This window comes from Cricetulus griseus, unplaced genomic scaffold (genome assembly GCF_003668045.3).
Source record: "Cricetulus griseus strain 17A/GY unplaced genomic scaffold, alternate assembly CriGri-PICRH-1.0 unplaced_scaffold_135, whole genome shotgun sequence".
Taxonomy (NCBI): Eukaryota; Metazoa; Chordata; class Mammalia; order Rodentia; family Cricetidae; genus Cricetulus; species Cricetulus griseus.
Window position 1 is genome coordinate 2,964 of NW_023276848.1, and position 17,792 is coordinate 20,755.

Consider the following 17,792-nt stretch of genomic DNA (forward strand, 5'->3'; position numbering starts at 1 on the left):
GCCTGCCAATGAATGTGAGTTCACAGAGGATTCAATAGTTCTGCTAATATAAGACCTGGGCTCAGGCAATGAGCTACATCTGAACCAGAGACATCAACTTTAAGAGAAATGTACAAATGCTGTCTTTTACATTTATGACCATAAGGAACAGAGAGACACCATGTGTCTATATGAATTCCCTGGATAATGCTCAGAACCAGAAAAAAAAGGTGAGTTGAAAAGATAATCAAGCGATAATTGACATTTCCTAGAAAATGTCAATCTGAACAGGAACAGATAAAGAGAACTTTTGAATTTTGCATAATGAAAACCAGGTAGGCTAAGACTGTCTCCTAATGAAAATTACATTGCATAAACAGTTGATCCTGGGGAAATATATTTCCTGGAATGATTAGCAATTAGTTAGGAAATGGGAGACAGAAAGTAGATAAACTGATATGTAGAATCCAAGAAATGCAGAAATAGAGACACTGCTACTCGACAGAGGAAACAAAGACAGAATTTGGATAAACAGAGACTAGTAGTCAGTTACTATAAAACATTGATAGAACTCAAAGAATAGAACAAGACTGTAGATGTGGACAGGAGAAAAAATCCTCAAAACAATAACTAACCTTCCATGTTATACTCATATTAACAAGGATGGTGCTAATAATACATCACCACAGTTCAAAAGTTCTGGAGAATATAAAGGATAAATGACTCTTGAAAGATGACAGTAAGAAAGACAGTATATAAACTTTCCAGAATGCATGGGAGAGTAAAAACTATGAATAAAGTAAACAAAATATGGTAAAAGTTGAATTATGCATGTAAGTGCTCTGAAAATAAAACTTGTCCTGGGGGCAGCCTGCACTTTAAAATTTTTAAATTGTGGTAAATACTGACTGGAAGTCAAATATGCTTCTAGTATGTGGATAAAATTAAAAATAAGACTTTAACATACTTTAAATACTAAACCACACAACAGTCTTTCTCAGAAGCAAGGCCTAAATGCACATATGGTATTACATTATTCGTACTGGTTTTTATTCATTTAAAATGTTTTAATTCTGTTTCCAAGTTTTGGTTTATTCAGTTCACTTTCATTATCATTCTTTATCATCACTCTGTAAAGTATATGAATACCCTACCATATAATATTTAGAAATTGCTATTTTAGTGTCAAATTTACCCCCAAATGGAGAATGAGGAATACTTATATAAATGACCAAGTGCTAATCTTCACTTGATGAAAAGGCCATAATACAGGTATGTCTGATTATATTACAAACACTCAGAAGTTACTTGGGGGTTGAGTTCATTTATTTTAAGGGCTTTTGGTTTTTCCTAAGGAGATAGTGAAAATACAAAGCAGATGATCAAATCCGCTCACGAGATCACACAGCATAAAAATGACTAAGTGATGACTCAAGCTTGGAAATTAAGAGATAAAGTGAAAAGGAGGAATTAAAAGGACAAAAGAGATGTGAGGAGAATCCAAAGAGGAGGAAATGAAAAATACAGAGCAGAGAAAGAAACAAGAAGAAAATAGTCAGACAAATTGAGATGCACAAAAAAGCAAGAGGAAGTAAAATGATAAGCATTGCACAGTCTGTATATTCAGTAAACGTAGTAAATGCTGAGTCTTCAATAACAAATGTGCAGCATATTTAATATCTAACAAAGTGGTTTATTAGAAAGCAAGTATATTTTAGACAGTTTACCTTGAGGAGCTACAGGTATAAAGTATCAAATATAATCAGAATGAATGGTAGATATTAAATAAACTACTCACTCAATTTATTACTTTTCCCCTAAGCATTACAGGCTAACTTCATATTCTAAAGTAAAAAGGAATGAAACAATTTGCACTGCTTCCTGCTTGATAGAATCTTCACAGGCTTTTGAGCAACCACTTTTGTGTCATCTCTTGAAGAAGTGATTGCCACAGGAAAAATGGCCACAGTTTGCAATGACAGCCATTGCAATTTCATCCTCCATGGCTTCTCAGACAGACCATATATAGAGAAGGTACTTTTAGGGGTCATTTTGGTCTTTTATTGCTTGACTCTTGGTAGAAATACAGTTATAATTCTCATTTCTTTGATGGACACCAAACTCCAGACACCTATGTATTTCTTTCTTTCCAATCTTTCCTTATTAGATATTTGTTTCACCAGCAGCTGTGTTCCTCAGATGTTGGCTAATTTGGGAGGTCCAGTCAAGATTATTGCCTATCATGGCTGTGCCACTCAGCTCTAGATCTTCCTGCAGCTTGGTGCCATCGAATGTGTTTTTGTTGTCGTGGCTTTGAACCACTATATATCAGTGTGTCATCCTCTGAGATATACAACTGTCATGCACCCCAAAGTCTGTCTGCAACTGGCTGTCCTTGTTTGGGGTACTGGCCTGATTCAGTCTCTGATCCAGTCTTCTGCTACCCTCCGATTGCCCTTTTGCTCCCACCGGGTGGTAGATGACATTGTGTGTGAAGTTCTAGTTGTGATTCAGCTCTCCAGTGCAGATAGTACCTACAATGAAGTCCAGATGTCCATAGCCAGTGTTATTCTCCTAGCGCTACCTATGGTCGTCATCCTTTCCTCCTATGGTGCTGTTGTGAAGTCCATGCTGAAGATAAAAATCAACTACAGCCCCTGATAATGAGATTGATGACCGACTTATATGCCATCCGATAGCCCTCATCCAGTAGCTGGTGGAAGTAGAAATAGAAGCCGACATCCACAACTTATCACTGAACTCAACTGGAATCCAGATGCAGAGAAGGACAAGTGAAGAGCAAAGGGGTCCAGACCAGGCTGGTGAAACCCACAGAAACAACTAACCTGAACATCGGGGAACTCTTGCTCCCCAGACTGATAGCTAGGATATCAGCATGGGACTGATCCAGACCCCAAGAACATGTATATCATTGAGGAAACCTCGGAAATCTACAGGACCTTCTGTAGTAGCTCAGTACTTATCCCTGGCATAGGTGTGAACTTTGGGAGCCCATTCCACATAGAGGAATACTCCCTGAGTCAAGACACACGGGGGTGGGCCTAGGCTCTATCCCAAAGGATATGATAGACTCTGATGACACCCTACCTCACCATCCAGGGGGAGCAGAAAGGATATGTGATAGGTAGGGTTTTTGTTGGGGGGTGATGGTAGAGGAGGACAGGAGGAAGAAGGGAACTGGGATTGTCATGTAAAACAATCTTGTTTCTAATTCAAATAAAAAAATAAACTACAGAGCAGAAGAAAGCATTTGGCACCTGCACTTCTCACCTTCTTGTTGTCTCTCTCATCATGGTACTGTCACAGGTGTCTATCTGCAACCTAAAGACTCACTATGCTCACAAATGGGGAAAGTTTCTCACCCTTTCTACACTGTAATAACTCCAAATCTTAACCCCCTCATCTATACACTGAGGAACAAGGAAGTAAAAGAAGCAGTGATAAGACTGTGGTGGAGAACTTGGAGTTCCCACAGATAACTGAGGAAGCTAGCATATGATTTTCTCTCTTTACTTAAAAAGACAGAACAATCATAGCTAAAAAAATCTTGAGATAGCTCCCCTACCATGACAAGAGTAGTTTCATTTTATTTGGTGTGTGGTGTTGTTTTATTCATCAGTTATTGGTTAGATCCTCACTTTCTTTGAGGTGCTGATTCAGGCACAATATGACAGATAGTTTTTTTATTGTTTCTTAAACCAAGCTTTGTTGATAAAATGGAATTCAGAATATCTTCAGATAAACTATTTTAAAAGTAATTTTCTTGAGAAATATAATACAGTTGATTTGTAAGAAAGAACCACAATACTTACAAAATAAAGTGCCAAGTAATATGTTTCATAACTTTCCACTCTTCCTATTTACTGCATATTGTATCTGGAGTTGAAACCAGAGCATTCTACAAATTAAGCATATACTTTTTTTGATCTATACTACAGGTCTCTTTTTATTTACGTTTAAAACATTAAAGATTTATTTTTATTCATGTGAATGAATCTGTGTGAGTGTATGCCATGTGTGCACAGGTGTCTACAGATGCCAGAAGAGAATGTTGAATCCCCTGAGGCTTGAATTACAGGATAATATGGGTGTTAGAAACTGAACTCAGGTCCTTGGAAGAACAGTAAGTACTCTTAACAACTGCTCCATCTCTTTAGCTTCTTCTGTTTATTTTAAGAAATCTCACTAAGTTTCCCAGACATGACTTGAATTTGCTGTCCTGAACCAGCCTCTCAAGCAGATGGAGGTCAAATGCCTGTGCTATTAGGACAATTTCTTTCTTATTCTAATTTTCTTATGTTCAACTAATCATTTCAACCAATCTAATCCCTAATGGTTCCTATGTTTTTGACAGAGACTTAAAAGATACGTGCATCTACTTCTGTACTTTGAATTGATGGTATGTGTTCTGAGTTACTTCTGCTTTGTTACCACTGTTGACATATTGCACACCTGTCACTACCCAGCCCAGAATTGTTGACCAAAGCTAACCAAGCCCAACATGGATTTCTTGTGCTGTTACTCTAAGACACTATGTCCACATTCCTCAGTTTGAGCTTTGGTCTTTTGTGACCCCAGTTATGAGTTAGAGTTAGATATTTTCCTCCCTTGTAAAGTTCATGTTTTAATGAAATAGGTGGATTATCTAATTCTTATTTTCTATGTTACAGATATTTATGAGTTGCACACTTAGTGACAATGACAAATACAATACAGAGCTTGTCATCTTCAAAAGACAATGAAAAATATTAAACAAAAATTATTTATTTAATATCCTTTTGGGGGAAGTCTTGTTTACTAACACTATATGAAGTTTGACTTTTATTTGTCATCTTCCAACAAATACCTATATGTTGCTTTTTTCACTCTTCATATCTGCTAGTTCAGTTTAACTAAAATCATGACTAAACTGAATACTCTCTTGTACAGAGTTTTAACACTTGCCCTGCCCTCAAATGCACTGGTGATGAGGTATGTGCAGATGGAACTAGAGTAGCAACCAATCTCATGACTTTCCAAATGACCTGCACCAATTTCATATTGATGATGGTTGGGGCATAAATCATTTCAGTCCCTTTGTAACCTGGTTAGCAACCTTTATTAAAGATGGCTATGCTGTAACATTTAGATGAGAGATTACATGCCTAGATTTAGCAAAAAAAATTGTGCATTTGTTCACTGAAAAATATATACAAGTGCTTTCAACATCATGTGCTCCTAAATGTAACCAAAAGTATAATTGTTATTGCACATATTCTGTTCATAGGTGGAAAGATAAATAATATGTGAAAAGGCATAAATGTTAGACAACAGAAACCAGTCACAAATAGTATGAATTACATGCTGCTTATCACCCAAATTTCAAAAGAAGGTAGCTGTAAGGCATAGTGTCTGAGGGCAACCTGACTGGAAAGAATATCAGGGAGCACAGTGTCAGTGACAGCAGCTAGGGGGTATCTTCAGATTTAAACTTACACATAAATCTGGAATTGCCTTCAGTGTGTATTACACAAAAGGAATAGAGAAATAAAAAGTTAGATTAGTCCAGTAGAAGAATCATATAGCGTTCAACAGTTTTGTAAATAATTCATGCTGCTATTTTTCATAGTTTCCTCCATGGCCAAAATTCTTATTTCCATGAATTCTGCTTAATTGCAACAGAGGGACTGGCTCCCTAAGGTCACAATTTCTAACATATTTAATGCAGTATTCTGTAAGGGTTAAAAGGTAGATTATAGGCAAACATGACTTACAAAATAAGTAGAGTCAATTTTGGGGTGAGAGTTAGATACAACTACACTTGAGAGCGGCGACAAGGAACTACAGAAAAATCACTGACTTAAAAGTGAAAAATGAAGCCAGCCTTAGAAGTGAGGTGCTCAAAGAACTCTGGACGCGCCTTCCATTAGGATGAAGAGCTACTATTCTAAAAGAGGTGATCTTATTTTTATTTCTTATGTTTTTTAAACTATTGCTTAGTGAACTGTATTGATAGTAAAAACACATTTTACAGGTAGGGTTAGAGAGGAACAACAGGGATTGGGATTAAAATTAGTTTTATCAAGAATAAAACCAACTTAGAATGAATTTAAAAAAATCTTCTTAAATTAGAATGTCACGAGTATGATGTTGAGTTTAGATTGATTACTAGTTTCATTCATCAGGAATAGCAAAGTGAACAACAAGAAAAGCTATGCCTGGTAATTCTCCTAAAGTATCAACTCAACTTTTCCCCCCAAACCAAAGTAGGGTTTGTAAGAAATCAACATATATTTGGGAAATGATTTAAATAATCAAGAAATTTGATACCTCTTTATCACTGTCATAATTCTATATGTATTAGCTTTAATTTGGAAAGAATGCCCATTGGTCTTTAGGGATTCTACATTTTTTGTTTGCACTACTTACCCACCATGTACCTTGCAAATACTCTGTGAGTTTATTATCACTCTAGTTTGTTGGCAAAAATCAAAACAACAAAAAGACAGGTTACCAGGAACTTTCTACCCAGAGCAATCTGATCAAGCACCTCACACACAACTAGGTCCTTTCCTAATTAAAAGTGAAAAAACTTATTTTTTTTCATGAATGAAAGCATAAGGGAAAAATTTAAAATTATTTATGTCAACAGTTGTTTAAAGTAGATATAATCATTATTTTCTAAGTAAACCTCCAAACATAGATACTATTTGGTAGATCTGTCTTACAAACTGTCTCTGAACAATGAAAGCCATTTAGAAAGTTTTCCCAGGAAACAACATTGAATTTAGAGTATTTTAAAAATTCTTTTTGCTGTGTTTTCCTTAAAATTAGTAATGGATATGTCCTTTAAATAGATAGAAGTCATGTTTGGCTAAGAATAAAATGTTGCCATTTCCAGATTTCCTGTACTGTCCAAAGGCCATCCATGAAGACTATAAGTCTTACACCTCTCTTTTTATGAAATATTAGCGCTCATGCTTATCTCAGCCAAATCTGAAGGGAATGTTTATTGGTATATGCAAAAGCAATATTTGTTTTATCACCATAATCTGGTAACTCAAATTATACTTAGAATGTTCATCTGCTCAATTTATCAAGTAGTTATGCTTATGTCTATTATGAAAGTGATGAACCACAAGGAAACTGGTGACCAAAGCATTCTTTGCCATTATGGGTAATAATCAGTTTGAAAATTTTCACACTCAAACTTTTGTTTTATTCCATCTCTACTCTCTTACATCAAGCAGTTGAATTTCTGCAATATCCTTCCTAGGCAGTTTTTCAGTTATGAGGGCTATAAAGTTACTAAAATGCAATGCATGAATGCTTTCTCTAGTCCAAGAAACAGCTCCTGATGACTTCATCATGGTTCTTGATAGGAAAAATTTAGACTACAATGACAAACATGACACACATCATTAATAAATCCTACAATGATTCTTGGAAAGGAACTATGCTTAATCACAACTATTGTAATTGATTAGTGTAAAAAATTCATAATCAATAAAAGAAATCTACAAAAGAGGAAAATAGTTGTAAAATAAAATTGCTAGTAATATGAAAGGCAAAGAACACATTTTTTAATTTTTGTGTTTTTCTCATACTTTCTATTGCATATATCTCAAAAACATGAGAGAATATTTCATCTTTCATATTGTGTCTGCTTCATATAATAAGATAATGAGATAATTACTTTTGTTGCCTGTACAATAACAGCATGTAAGATCTGACAGAACTAGAGTTGAACAAGTTTATTGTCCTGGGTCCTTGAAGTTTTATCCATTGCCTTAATTATAAGAAGCAAAAACTCTTTCCTACAATAAAAAAGAAAGAATATCACCACTAACTGATATTGCCTTTCACAGGTAGCGATTTCCATCTTAAATAATACAAAATTATTAAGAACCTGCAGGAAAATGAGCTCAATTGAGAGAAATAATGGTCAAAAATATCTTGAGTAAATTACAAACTTAATGAAGCTTTAGTGATGTTCCCATTTTCTTCTGTCTTAATGGGTCCAATATTTGAAGCAAATACCTTATAATACATCTTTACTATATTTGCTTTTTATTTCTCTATTTTTTGCTGGGGGAGTTGGGGGAAGCAATGGAGAGAGAGAGAGAGAGAGAGAGAGAGAGAGAGAGAGAGAGAGAGAGAGAGAGAGAGTTTCACTCTGCAGTCCATGCTGTCCTTTCTTTCACATAAATACTCTGGCTTCAACCTTTCAAGTGTTGGGCTTACAAGTGTGAGTCAGCATGCCTTGCTCTAATTTGCCTTTCTAAAACCATTTACTTATAAAACTTGTGGATAAAAGTACAGCTGGAAGACTATACATGCACATCTCTTAATACTATTTTTCCTATGGAGGAAATAAAATGAAATTATTCATGATCTTATTTGTTTCAGTATCCTATATCCAGTTTCTTTACTACATGAAACAAATTACAGATAACCAGGACCTCGAAACTCTAGTATTGATATTTTCCGTAAATGAAGTTCCAACAATGAGAACACTTAATAGCACCCCCGATCACCTAAATGGCTTTGTTCTGGTAGGCTTTTCTGAATGGCCCCGACTCGAAATGGCTCTTCTTGTGGTTGTCTCCATCTTCTATATACTGACCCTCTTTGGGAATTCAGCTATTATCATTTTGTCCCGCCTGGATCCTAAACTTTACACCCCCATGTATTTTTTCTTGGCAAATCTTTCCTTTTTAGATCTCTGCTATACTACTTCTACTGTCCCCCAGATGCTGATAAATATACAGAGCCATAAGAGAAGCATCAGCTATGTTGGCTGCATAGCACAACTGTTCATCTTCCTTAGCCTGGGATCTACAGAATGTGTGCTTCTCTCCATCATGGCCTTTGATCGCTATGTGGCTATCTGCCAGCCTCTATGTTACACAGTTATCATGCATTCTCAGCTATGTCAACAGCTGGCAGCAGTAGCCTGGATAACTGGTTTCAGCAACTCCTTGGTGCAGACAGTGTTGACTTCTTTGTTGCCTCGTTGTGGCCAATACCAGATAGAGAATTTCTTCTGTGAGGTACCTGCCATGCTTCAGTTATCATGCGTTGACACCTGGGTCAATGAGGTAGAGATGTATGCTGCTGTGGTTGTCATAAAAGTTATCCCCCTTGGGTTAATTCTTTTCTCTTACATCAATATTGTCAGAGCAGTCATAAGGATACAATCTTCTGAAGGTAGGAATAAGGCCTTTCACACATGTGGGTCTCATCTTCTTGTGGTCATCATGTTCTATGGCTCTGCCATCAGTGGATATGCATACATGGCACCCAAGAGCAGCTCAGCTAAACTGAAGGGCAAGCTTTTGGCACTCTTCTATGGACTCATAACCCCAATGCTGAACCCACTTATCTATACCTTGAGGAACAAGGATGTCAAGGCAGCAGTGAAGAAGATACTTGGAAGAGAACAAGAGCAAGGGTGGAACATGGCTTAGGTGACAACAGGTCCTATTGGAATTTATTCCATAGCAGAATTACAAACAGCCATCATTCCTCCAGCCAAAAAATTGAGCCTGAGGAGGTGACTATTTGTTATTGCTTAAGTGTAATAGTCAAAAGTTCAAGAAGTACAGGAAATAATACATACAGATTTGAGAAAATACTAAGTTTTGTTAGTAAATGTTGTCCTGGAAAATGAAAAAGAAGATTAAAATCTTCTTTTAATCAGTATTTTGAGGTTACCTTCTTGATGAATGAGTGGCTGTGGCAATGATCTGAATTGCTGTGGAAGACAGTAACACAAAGAGGGCCCAATTAAATCCTTCTAACTATGCTACTTGCCTGATCTACTAGCAGTCTCCCACAGAATATATTTTTGGTTTCATATTGCAATGTGTAATAGATTTGCTTCCACTGTAATTTTTCTGTGTGTAAGGAACAGAGCAAAATAGACTGAAGAACATAATTGTGTACATGCTCAAATGTTTTTGATTCCATTTCTTGATAATATATAGGAATTATCACTCTAGGTAATTACCATTGAAATATTTGTTATTCAACAATATCATGATTATTATTAGGCTAAAGTATTACCTTTTTACAATTTCTTTGGGGGGGAGATTGCATTTATTTTATTTATGAGGAAGTTTTAAAATTTTTCATACAATATATTTTGAGCATGTTCTTTGCCTTCTCCCAACTCCTTCTAGATCATGTCCACCTCCCTACCCACCCAACTTCATGTCTTTCTTTCTCTCAAAAGGAAAAAACAAGAAAAGAAAACCAACAAAATCCAAAAAGAATGAAATTCAAAACAGATAATCTAAAAAAAAACCCAGTAACATGAAAAGCAAAAAAAACAAAAAGCACTCACACACACAAATACACACCAGCAACATGGAGTCTGTTTTGTGTTGGGCAACTTCTCCTAGACATGGAGCCTGCCCTACTTCTCTTCTCAGTGCTGGAATTTTGTCTAGTTTGAAGCTGTGAAGGTCTTGTGCATGTTGTCACAGTCTCTCTGTCAGTCCTTCCTATTTGTAGCCCTTTGGTTTCCTTCAGTTGTCTCATTACTCTAGCTAAGACTTCAAGTCCTATATGAATAGGTATAGAGATAGTGGACAATCTTGTCTTGTTTTAGTGGAAATGTTTTCAGTTTCTCTCCATTTAAGTTGATGTTGGCTGTGGGCTTGCTATGAATTGCCTTTATTATGTTGAAGTATGTCCCTTGTATCCCTAATCTCTCCAGGACTTTTATCATGAAGGAATATTAGTTTTGTAAAGCCTTTTTCAGCATCTAATGAGATGATCACATGGTTTTTGTCTTTTAGTCTATTTATGTGGCAGATTATGCTATTGATTTATGTATGTTGAATTATTCCTGCATCTCTGGGATGAAGCAAACTTGATCCCACTGGATAATCTTTTGATTCATATTTTTAACTTTCTTTTTTTTATTTACTCTGTGTCTTTTACAACATGTATCTCTATCCCACTCATTTCCCCATCCCTTCATTTCTATCCTCTGCCTTTGAAACTCTTCCCCCCCAAAAATAAAATAAAATTTAAGAGAAAGAAAAAATGAAAAATCAGTCTTGTTATGGAAGCTATAGTGTGACACAGTGAGTCATACAGTAAGCACATATATATATATATATATATATATTGAAAGTGTTTGTTACAAAGAGTTATTGGACTGGTTTGAGGCCTCTGATTTCTGCTATACTATAGATGCTGTGCCCTCACTGGGACTCCTCTTGGATATCCCGTTGTGGAGATCCTGCAGCTTTGATTTTGCAGGACCTGCCCTTTACAGAGCTCCAGCAGGTCATAGATGGGGTGGATTTTGCAGTGTGTTCTTGAATTCAGTTTGCAACTATTTTATTGAGAACCTTTTGCATCTATTCATAAGGGATATTGGGCTGTAATTTTCTCATTTTGAGGAGTCTTTGTGTGGTTTCAGCACCAGCACAATAGTGGCTTAAGAAAAAGAATTAGGGAAAGTTTCTTTAGTTTCTATTTTGTTCAGTAATTTAAGGAATCTTGGCATTAGTTATTTTTTGGTTTTGAATTCTATCCTGAATTCATTTGGCCCTAGGTTTTTTTTTGTTGTTGTTGTTGCTCTATTTTGTTTGTTGGGTTTGGTTTGGCTTGTTTGCTTTGTTGCTGGTTTTTCTTTTGTTTGGGAGACATTTAATTACTGCTTCTATTATAGTAGGAGATTTAGGTCTGTTTAAATTGTTTATTTTTTGATTTAGCTTTGGCATATCATATATATCATGAAATTCATTTCTTTTAGGTTTTCTAATTTGGTGGAAAACAGATTTTTAAAATATGTTTTTAAAGTCTCTGTGATGGGAGAAGTCCTTCCATATTCTGTGAATATATGTTTCTATTATTGTTTAATGAATAAAGATGTTTCAGCTAATGGACAGACAGGATGTAGCCAAGCAGGAAGTATAGGTGGGCTACCAGACTAGGAGAATACTGAGAAGAAGAATGCAGAAACTGAGTCATGGAAGAGACACCATGTGGCTACTGGGAAGGTAGGATACCCAGGCATTCCCTGGTAAGCCAAGACCACATGGAGACACACAGATTAGTAGAAGTGGGTTAATAAGAGAGAGCTAGCCAACAAGAAGCCTGAGTCATTGGACAAACAATTCACAATTAATATAAGCCTCTGTGTGTTTAAACAGCTGCAAGACTGGGAGGGACAGGAACTTTCATTTACATGTGGCACTTGGTATCTGTTGTAATGTCTCTATTTTCATCTCTAATTGTATTAATTTGAATCCTCTCTTCATATTTTTTGGTTACTTTGCTTAAACATTTGTCAATCTTGTTGGTTTTCTCAAAGAACTAATTGTTTCATTGAATCTTTGTACTGATTTTGGTTTGTTTCATTGATTCCAGTCCCATGTTTGATTATTTCTTGCTGTCTACTTTCTAGGTATTATTTTTCCTTGTTTTCTAGAGCTTTCAAATATGTCATAAATTTATGAACATGCAGTTTCTCCAGGTTTTCTATTTTGTTTTCAGTTTTTAAAATTTTTATTATTATTTTTATATATTTTTCCCATCCCCCCAGTCCACTCCTCCTCAAGGGTAAGGGCTCCCATGAGGAGTCAACATAGTCTGGCACAATAGAAGACTGAGCACAGCATCTCACCCTAACGAATGGGCTCCAACAAGCTAGCCCATGTACCAGGTTTGTATTGTGGTCCTACTGCCAGGGGCCTCTCTGATAGTTCAAGCTTCACGACTGTCTTACACATATAGAGGGCCTAGTTTAGTCTCCTGGACTCTCCACAGTTGTAGGTCTAAAGTCCATGAGTTTCTACAGGCTTAGTTTAGCTGTCTCTGTAGATTTTTCCATCATGATCTTGACTTCCCTTGCTCATATATTCCCTCCCTTCTCTCTTCACCTGGATTCCTGGACCTTGGCCTGGTACTTGGTTGTAGATATCTTCCTCTGGTTGCATCAACTACTGGATGAGGGCTCACTGATGATAGTTAGGGTATTCAGAAATCTGATTACAGGGATAGGCCAGTTCAGGCATCCTCTCTACTATTGCTAGGACTGTTAGTTGAGGTCCTACTTGTGGATTGTTGGGAGTTACCCTAGCACCAGGTTTCTCCTTAAGAACATAATGGCTCTTTCTATTAATATATCTTTTTCATTGTTCTTTCACTGCATCCCATCCTGTCTAGGCCATCTCATTCTCTCCTGTTCTCATCCTCCCTCCCCTCCTGCTTGCCACCCCTTCACCCCCAGTTTTCCCCTTAGATATCATCTAATTTCCCTTTCTAGGGTTATCCATGTGTCCCTCTGAGGGTCCTCCTTTTTACCTGGATTCTCTCGAGCTGTGGACTTTAGTCTGGTTATCCTTTGCTTTACATCTAATATCCATTTATGAACGAATACAAAGCATGCTTGTTTTTCAGAGTCTGGGTTACCTCACTCAGATTGTTTTTTTCCTAGTTCTGTCCATTTGCCTGAAAATTTCACGAGGTCATCATTTTTACTGCTGCATAGTAATCCATTGTGAAGTGTATCACATTTTCCTTATCCATTCTTCAGTTGAGGGGCATTTAGGTTGTTTCTAGGTTCTGGCTATTATGAATAATTCTGCTATGAACATTGTTGAGCAAATGTCCTTCTGGTATGATTGAGTATCCTTTGGGTAATTGCCCAAGAGTGATATTGCTGGCTCTTGAGGTAGATTGATTCCCAATATTCTGAGAAATTGCCATACTGATTTCCAAAATGCCTGTGCAAATTTGGACTCCCACCAGCAGTGGCGGAGTGTTCTCCTGACTCTACATCCTCTCCAACATAAGCTGTCCTCAGTATTTTTGACCTTAGACATTCTGACAGGTGTAAGATAGTATCACTGAATTGTTTTAATTTGCATTTCCCTGATGATTAAGGTGGTTGAGCACTTGCTTAAATGTCATTGGGCCATTTGAAATTCTTCTGGTGAGAACTATCTGTTTAGCTCTGTATCCCATTTTTCAATCGGGTTATTTTGCATTTTGATGTCTACTTCATTGAGTTCTTTATAAATTTTGGAGATCAGCCATCTATCAGATGAGGAATTGATGAAGATCTTTCACCATTCTAAATGCATTCTTTTGTCTTATTGACTGTGTCCTTTGCTTTAAAGAAGCTCTTCGGTTTCAGGAGGTCCCATTTATTGATTGTTGCTTTCAGTGGCTGTGTTACTGGCATTATATTTAGGAAGTGGGTGATCCAGGCTATTCCCCACTTTCTCTTCTATCAGGTTCAATGTAGCTGGATTTATGTTTAGGTCCTTGATCCACTTTGTTTTGAGTTTTGTGCATGGTGATGGATCTATTTGCAATCTTCTGCATGTGAACATCCAGTTATGCCAGCACCGTTTTTAAAGAGGTTTTTCTTTTTCCATTATACCATTTTGACTTCTTTGTCAAAAATCAGGTGTTCATAGGTGTGTGGATTGATATCAGGGTCTTCAATGTTATTCCATTAATCTACCTGTCGGTTTTTATGCCAATACCAAGCTGTTTTTATTACTATATCACTATAGTAGAGATTAAAGTCAGGGATGGTGATGCTTCCAGAAGTTCCTTTATTGTACATGTTGTTTTAGCTATTCTGTTTTTTTTTTTTGTTTCTCCGTATGAACTTGAGTATTGTTCTTTCAAGGTCTGTGAAGAATTGTGTTGGGATTTTGATGGCAATTGCATTGAAAGATTGCTTTTGGTAAGCTTGCCATTTTTATTATATTGATTCAATCTATCCAAGAACATGGGATATCTTTACATTTTCTGATTTCCTCTTCAGTTTCTTTCTTTAGTGACTTAAGGTTCTTGTCATACAGGTCTTTCACTTGTTTCATTAGTGTTGCCCCAGATATTTTATATCTGTGGCTATTGTAAAGGGTGATGTTTCTCTCAGCCCCTTTATCATTTGTATATAGGAGTGCTACTGATTATTTTTTAGTTAATCTTGTATACTGCCACATTACTGAAGGTGTTTATCAGCTGTTAACTGTTTCTAACCTAAGGGGGTCACTTATGCATACTATCATATCATCTGTGAATAGTGGTAGTTTGACTTCTTCCTTTCCAACTTGTATCCACTTTGTCTCCTTTTGTAGTTTTATTTTTCTAGCTAGAACTTTGAATACTATATTGAATAGATAAGGAGAGACTGAACAGCCTTGTCTCATTCCCAATTTTAGTGGAATCGCTTTGAGTTCCTCTCCATTTAGTTTGATGTTGACTGTTGACTTGCTATATATTGCCTTTGTTATGTTTAGGTATGTTCCTTGTATCCCTGATCTCTCCAAGACCTTTATCATGAAGGGGTGTCGGATTTCATTGGAGGATTTTTCAGCATCTAATGAGATGATAATTTGTTTTTTTCTTTCAGTTTTTTTTTTTGTATTTTAGATTACATTGACAGAATTCCATGTATTGAACCAACCCTGCATCTCTGGGATGAAGCCTACTTGATCAAGTTGGATAGTTTTTTTTTAAATGCATTCTTGGACTCAGTTTGCCAGCATTTTATTGAGTATTTTTTGCATCAATGTTCATGAGGGAGATTGGTCTGTATTTCTCTTTCTTTGTTGCATCTTTGTATGGTTTTGATATCAGGGTTACTGTAGCTTCATAAAAGAAGTTTGGCAATGTTTCTTATGCTCCTATTGTGTGGAACAGTTTGAGGAGTATAGGCATTAGCTGGTCTTTGATGTTCTGGTAGAATTATGTGCTGAAACCATCTGGCCTTGGGCTTCTATTTCCTTAAGGGTTATAGGTCTGTTTAATATGTTTTTCTGGTCTTGATTTAATTTTGATAAGTGGTACCTTTCCAGAAAAATTGTGCATTTCTTTTAGATTTTCCAAATTTGTGGAGTACAGGTTTTCAAAAGTAGGACCTGATGATTCTCTGGATTTCCTCAGTGTCTGCTGTTATATCCTCTTTTTTGTTAATTTGAATATTCTTTCACTACCTTTTAGTTGGTTTGGATAAGGGTTTGTCTATCTTGTTGACTTTCTCAAAGAACCAATTTCTTGTTTCATTGATTCTTTGTATTGTTCTCTTTGTTTATATTTTATTGATTTCAGCCCTCAATTTGATTTTTGTCTGTCATGTACTCTTCCTGGGTGAGTTTGCTTCTTTTTGTTATAGAGCTTTCAGGTGTTTTGTTAATTCACTAGTGTGGGAGTTCTCTGATTTCCTTTTTTCTTTTTTCTTCTTTCTTTCTTTCTTTCTTTCTTTCTTTCTTTCTTTCTTTCTTTTTTTTGTTTTTAGAGACAGGGTTTCTCTGTGTAGCTTTGGAGCCTATCCTGGCACTCACTCTGTAGACCAGGCTGGCCTTGAACTCACAGAGATCTGCCTGCCTCTGCCTCCCGAGTACTGGGATTAAAGGCATGTGCCACCAACACCCAGCTTCTCTGACTTCTTTATACAGGCATTTAGTGTTATGAACTTTCCTCTTAGCACTGCTTTCACAGTGTCCCATAAGTTTGGGTATGTTGTACATTCATTTTCATTGAAGTCTAGGAAATCTTTATGTTCTTTCTTTATTTGTTCCTTGACCCAGGGGTGATTGAGTTAGGCATTATTCAGTTTCCATGAGTTTGCAGGCTTTCTAGAAATTGTGTTGTTGTTGAATTCTAACTTTAAGCCATGATGATCTGATAAGATATAGGGGGTTATTCCAATTTTTTTTCATCTGCTGAGATTTGCTTTGTAGCTGGGTATGCAGTTAATTTTAGAGAAGGTTCCATGGGATGCTGAGAAGAAGTTGTATTCTTTTGTGTTTGGTTGGAATGTTCTATAGATGTCTGGTAAACCCATTTGAGTCTTCACATCGGTTATATTCCTTATTTCTCTGTTAAGTTTTGCTCTAGCAGACTTCTCCACTGGTTTGATTGGGATGTCAAAGACTCCCACTATTATTGTGTGGGATTTGATTGTGATTTAAGCTTTAGTAATGTTTCTTTTATAAATGTGGGTGCCCTTGTATTTGGGGCATATATGTTCAGGATTGAGTCTTCTTCTTGCTGGAATTTCCCCATGATTAATAGTCCTTCATTATCTCTTTGGATTACCTTTAGTTTGAAGTCTGTTTTGTTAGATATTAAGATAGCTACACCAGCTTGCTTCTTAGGTCCATTTGAATGGAAAGTCTTTTCCCATCCCCCTACTCTGAGGAAATGTCTACCTTTTAAGTTGAGATGTGGATTTTGTATGCAGCAGAAGGATGGATCCTGTTTTCACATCCATTCTGTTAGCCTGTGTCTTTTTATAGGTGAGTTGAGTCCATTTGATATTAAAGGAATATCAGTTACCAGTGATTGTTGATTCCTGTTATTTTTTTGGTGGTGGTGATGGTGTGTGTGTGTATGCATGCATACATGCCTCTGTGTGTGTGTGTGTGTGTGTGTGTGTGTGTGTGTGTGTGTGTGTGTGTATGTGTTTCCTTTCTTTAGGATTTGCTAGTAGGTGGTTATCTATTGACCATGCTTGTCTGGGTACATCTAACCATCTTGGGTTGGAGTTTTCCTTCTAGTGCTTTCTGTAGGGCTGGATTTATGGATAGGTATTGTTTAAATCTGGGTTTGTCATGGAATATCTTGTTTTATTCATCTATGGTGATTGAAAGTTTTGCTGGATATAGAAGTCTGGGTTGACATCAATAGTCTCTTAAAGTATGCATAATGTCTGTCCAGGACCTTCTGGCTTTCAGAGTCTCCATCAAGAAGTCAAGTGTTAGTCTGATGGGTCTACCTTCATGTTTCTTGACCTGTTTCCTTTGCAGATCTTAATATTCTTTCTTTAT

The 17,792-nt window shown here is 36.6% G+C and overlaps 1 protein-coding gene and 1 pseudogene across 1 annotated transcript; both read left to right on the forward strand.

The window, feature by feature from the left end:
* Positions 1 to 1,938: 1,938 nt before the first annotated feature.
* On the forward strand, positions 1,939 to 3,479 carry LOC100755448 (annotated as a pseudogene).
* Positions 3,480 to 8,486: 5,007 nt separating this feature from the next.
* On the forward strand, positions 8,487 to 9,449 carry LOC113830631 (olfactory receptor 2B6-like). Its single transcript, XM_027420515.1, has one exon. The coding sequence runs from the start codon at positions 8,487 to 8,489 to the stop codon at positions 9,447 to 9,449; it is 963 nt and encodes a 320-aa protein (XP_027276316.1).
* Positions 9,450 to 17,792: the final 8,343 nt, after the last annotated feature.

What these genes read in the sequence shown, in the direction of transcription:
- LOC113830631 (XM_027420515.1), top strand. Translation starts at nt 8,487, where the DNA reads ATGAGAACACTTAATAGCACCCCCGATCACCTAAATGGCTTTGTTCTG.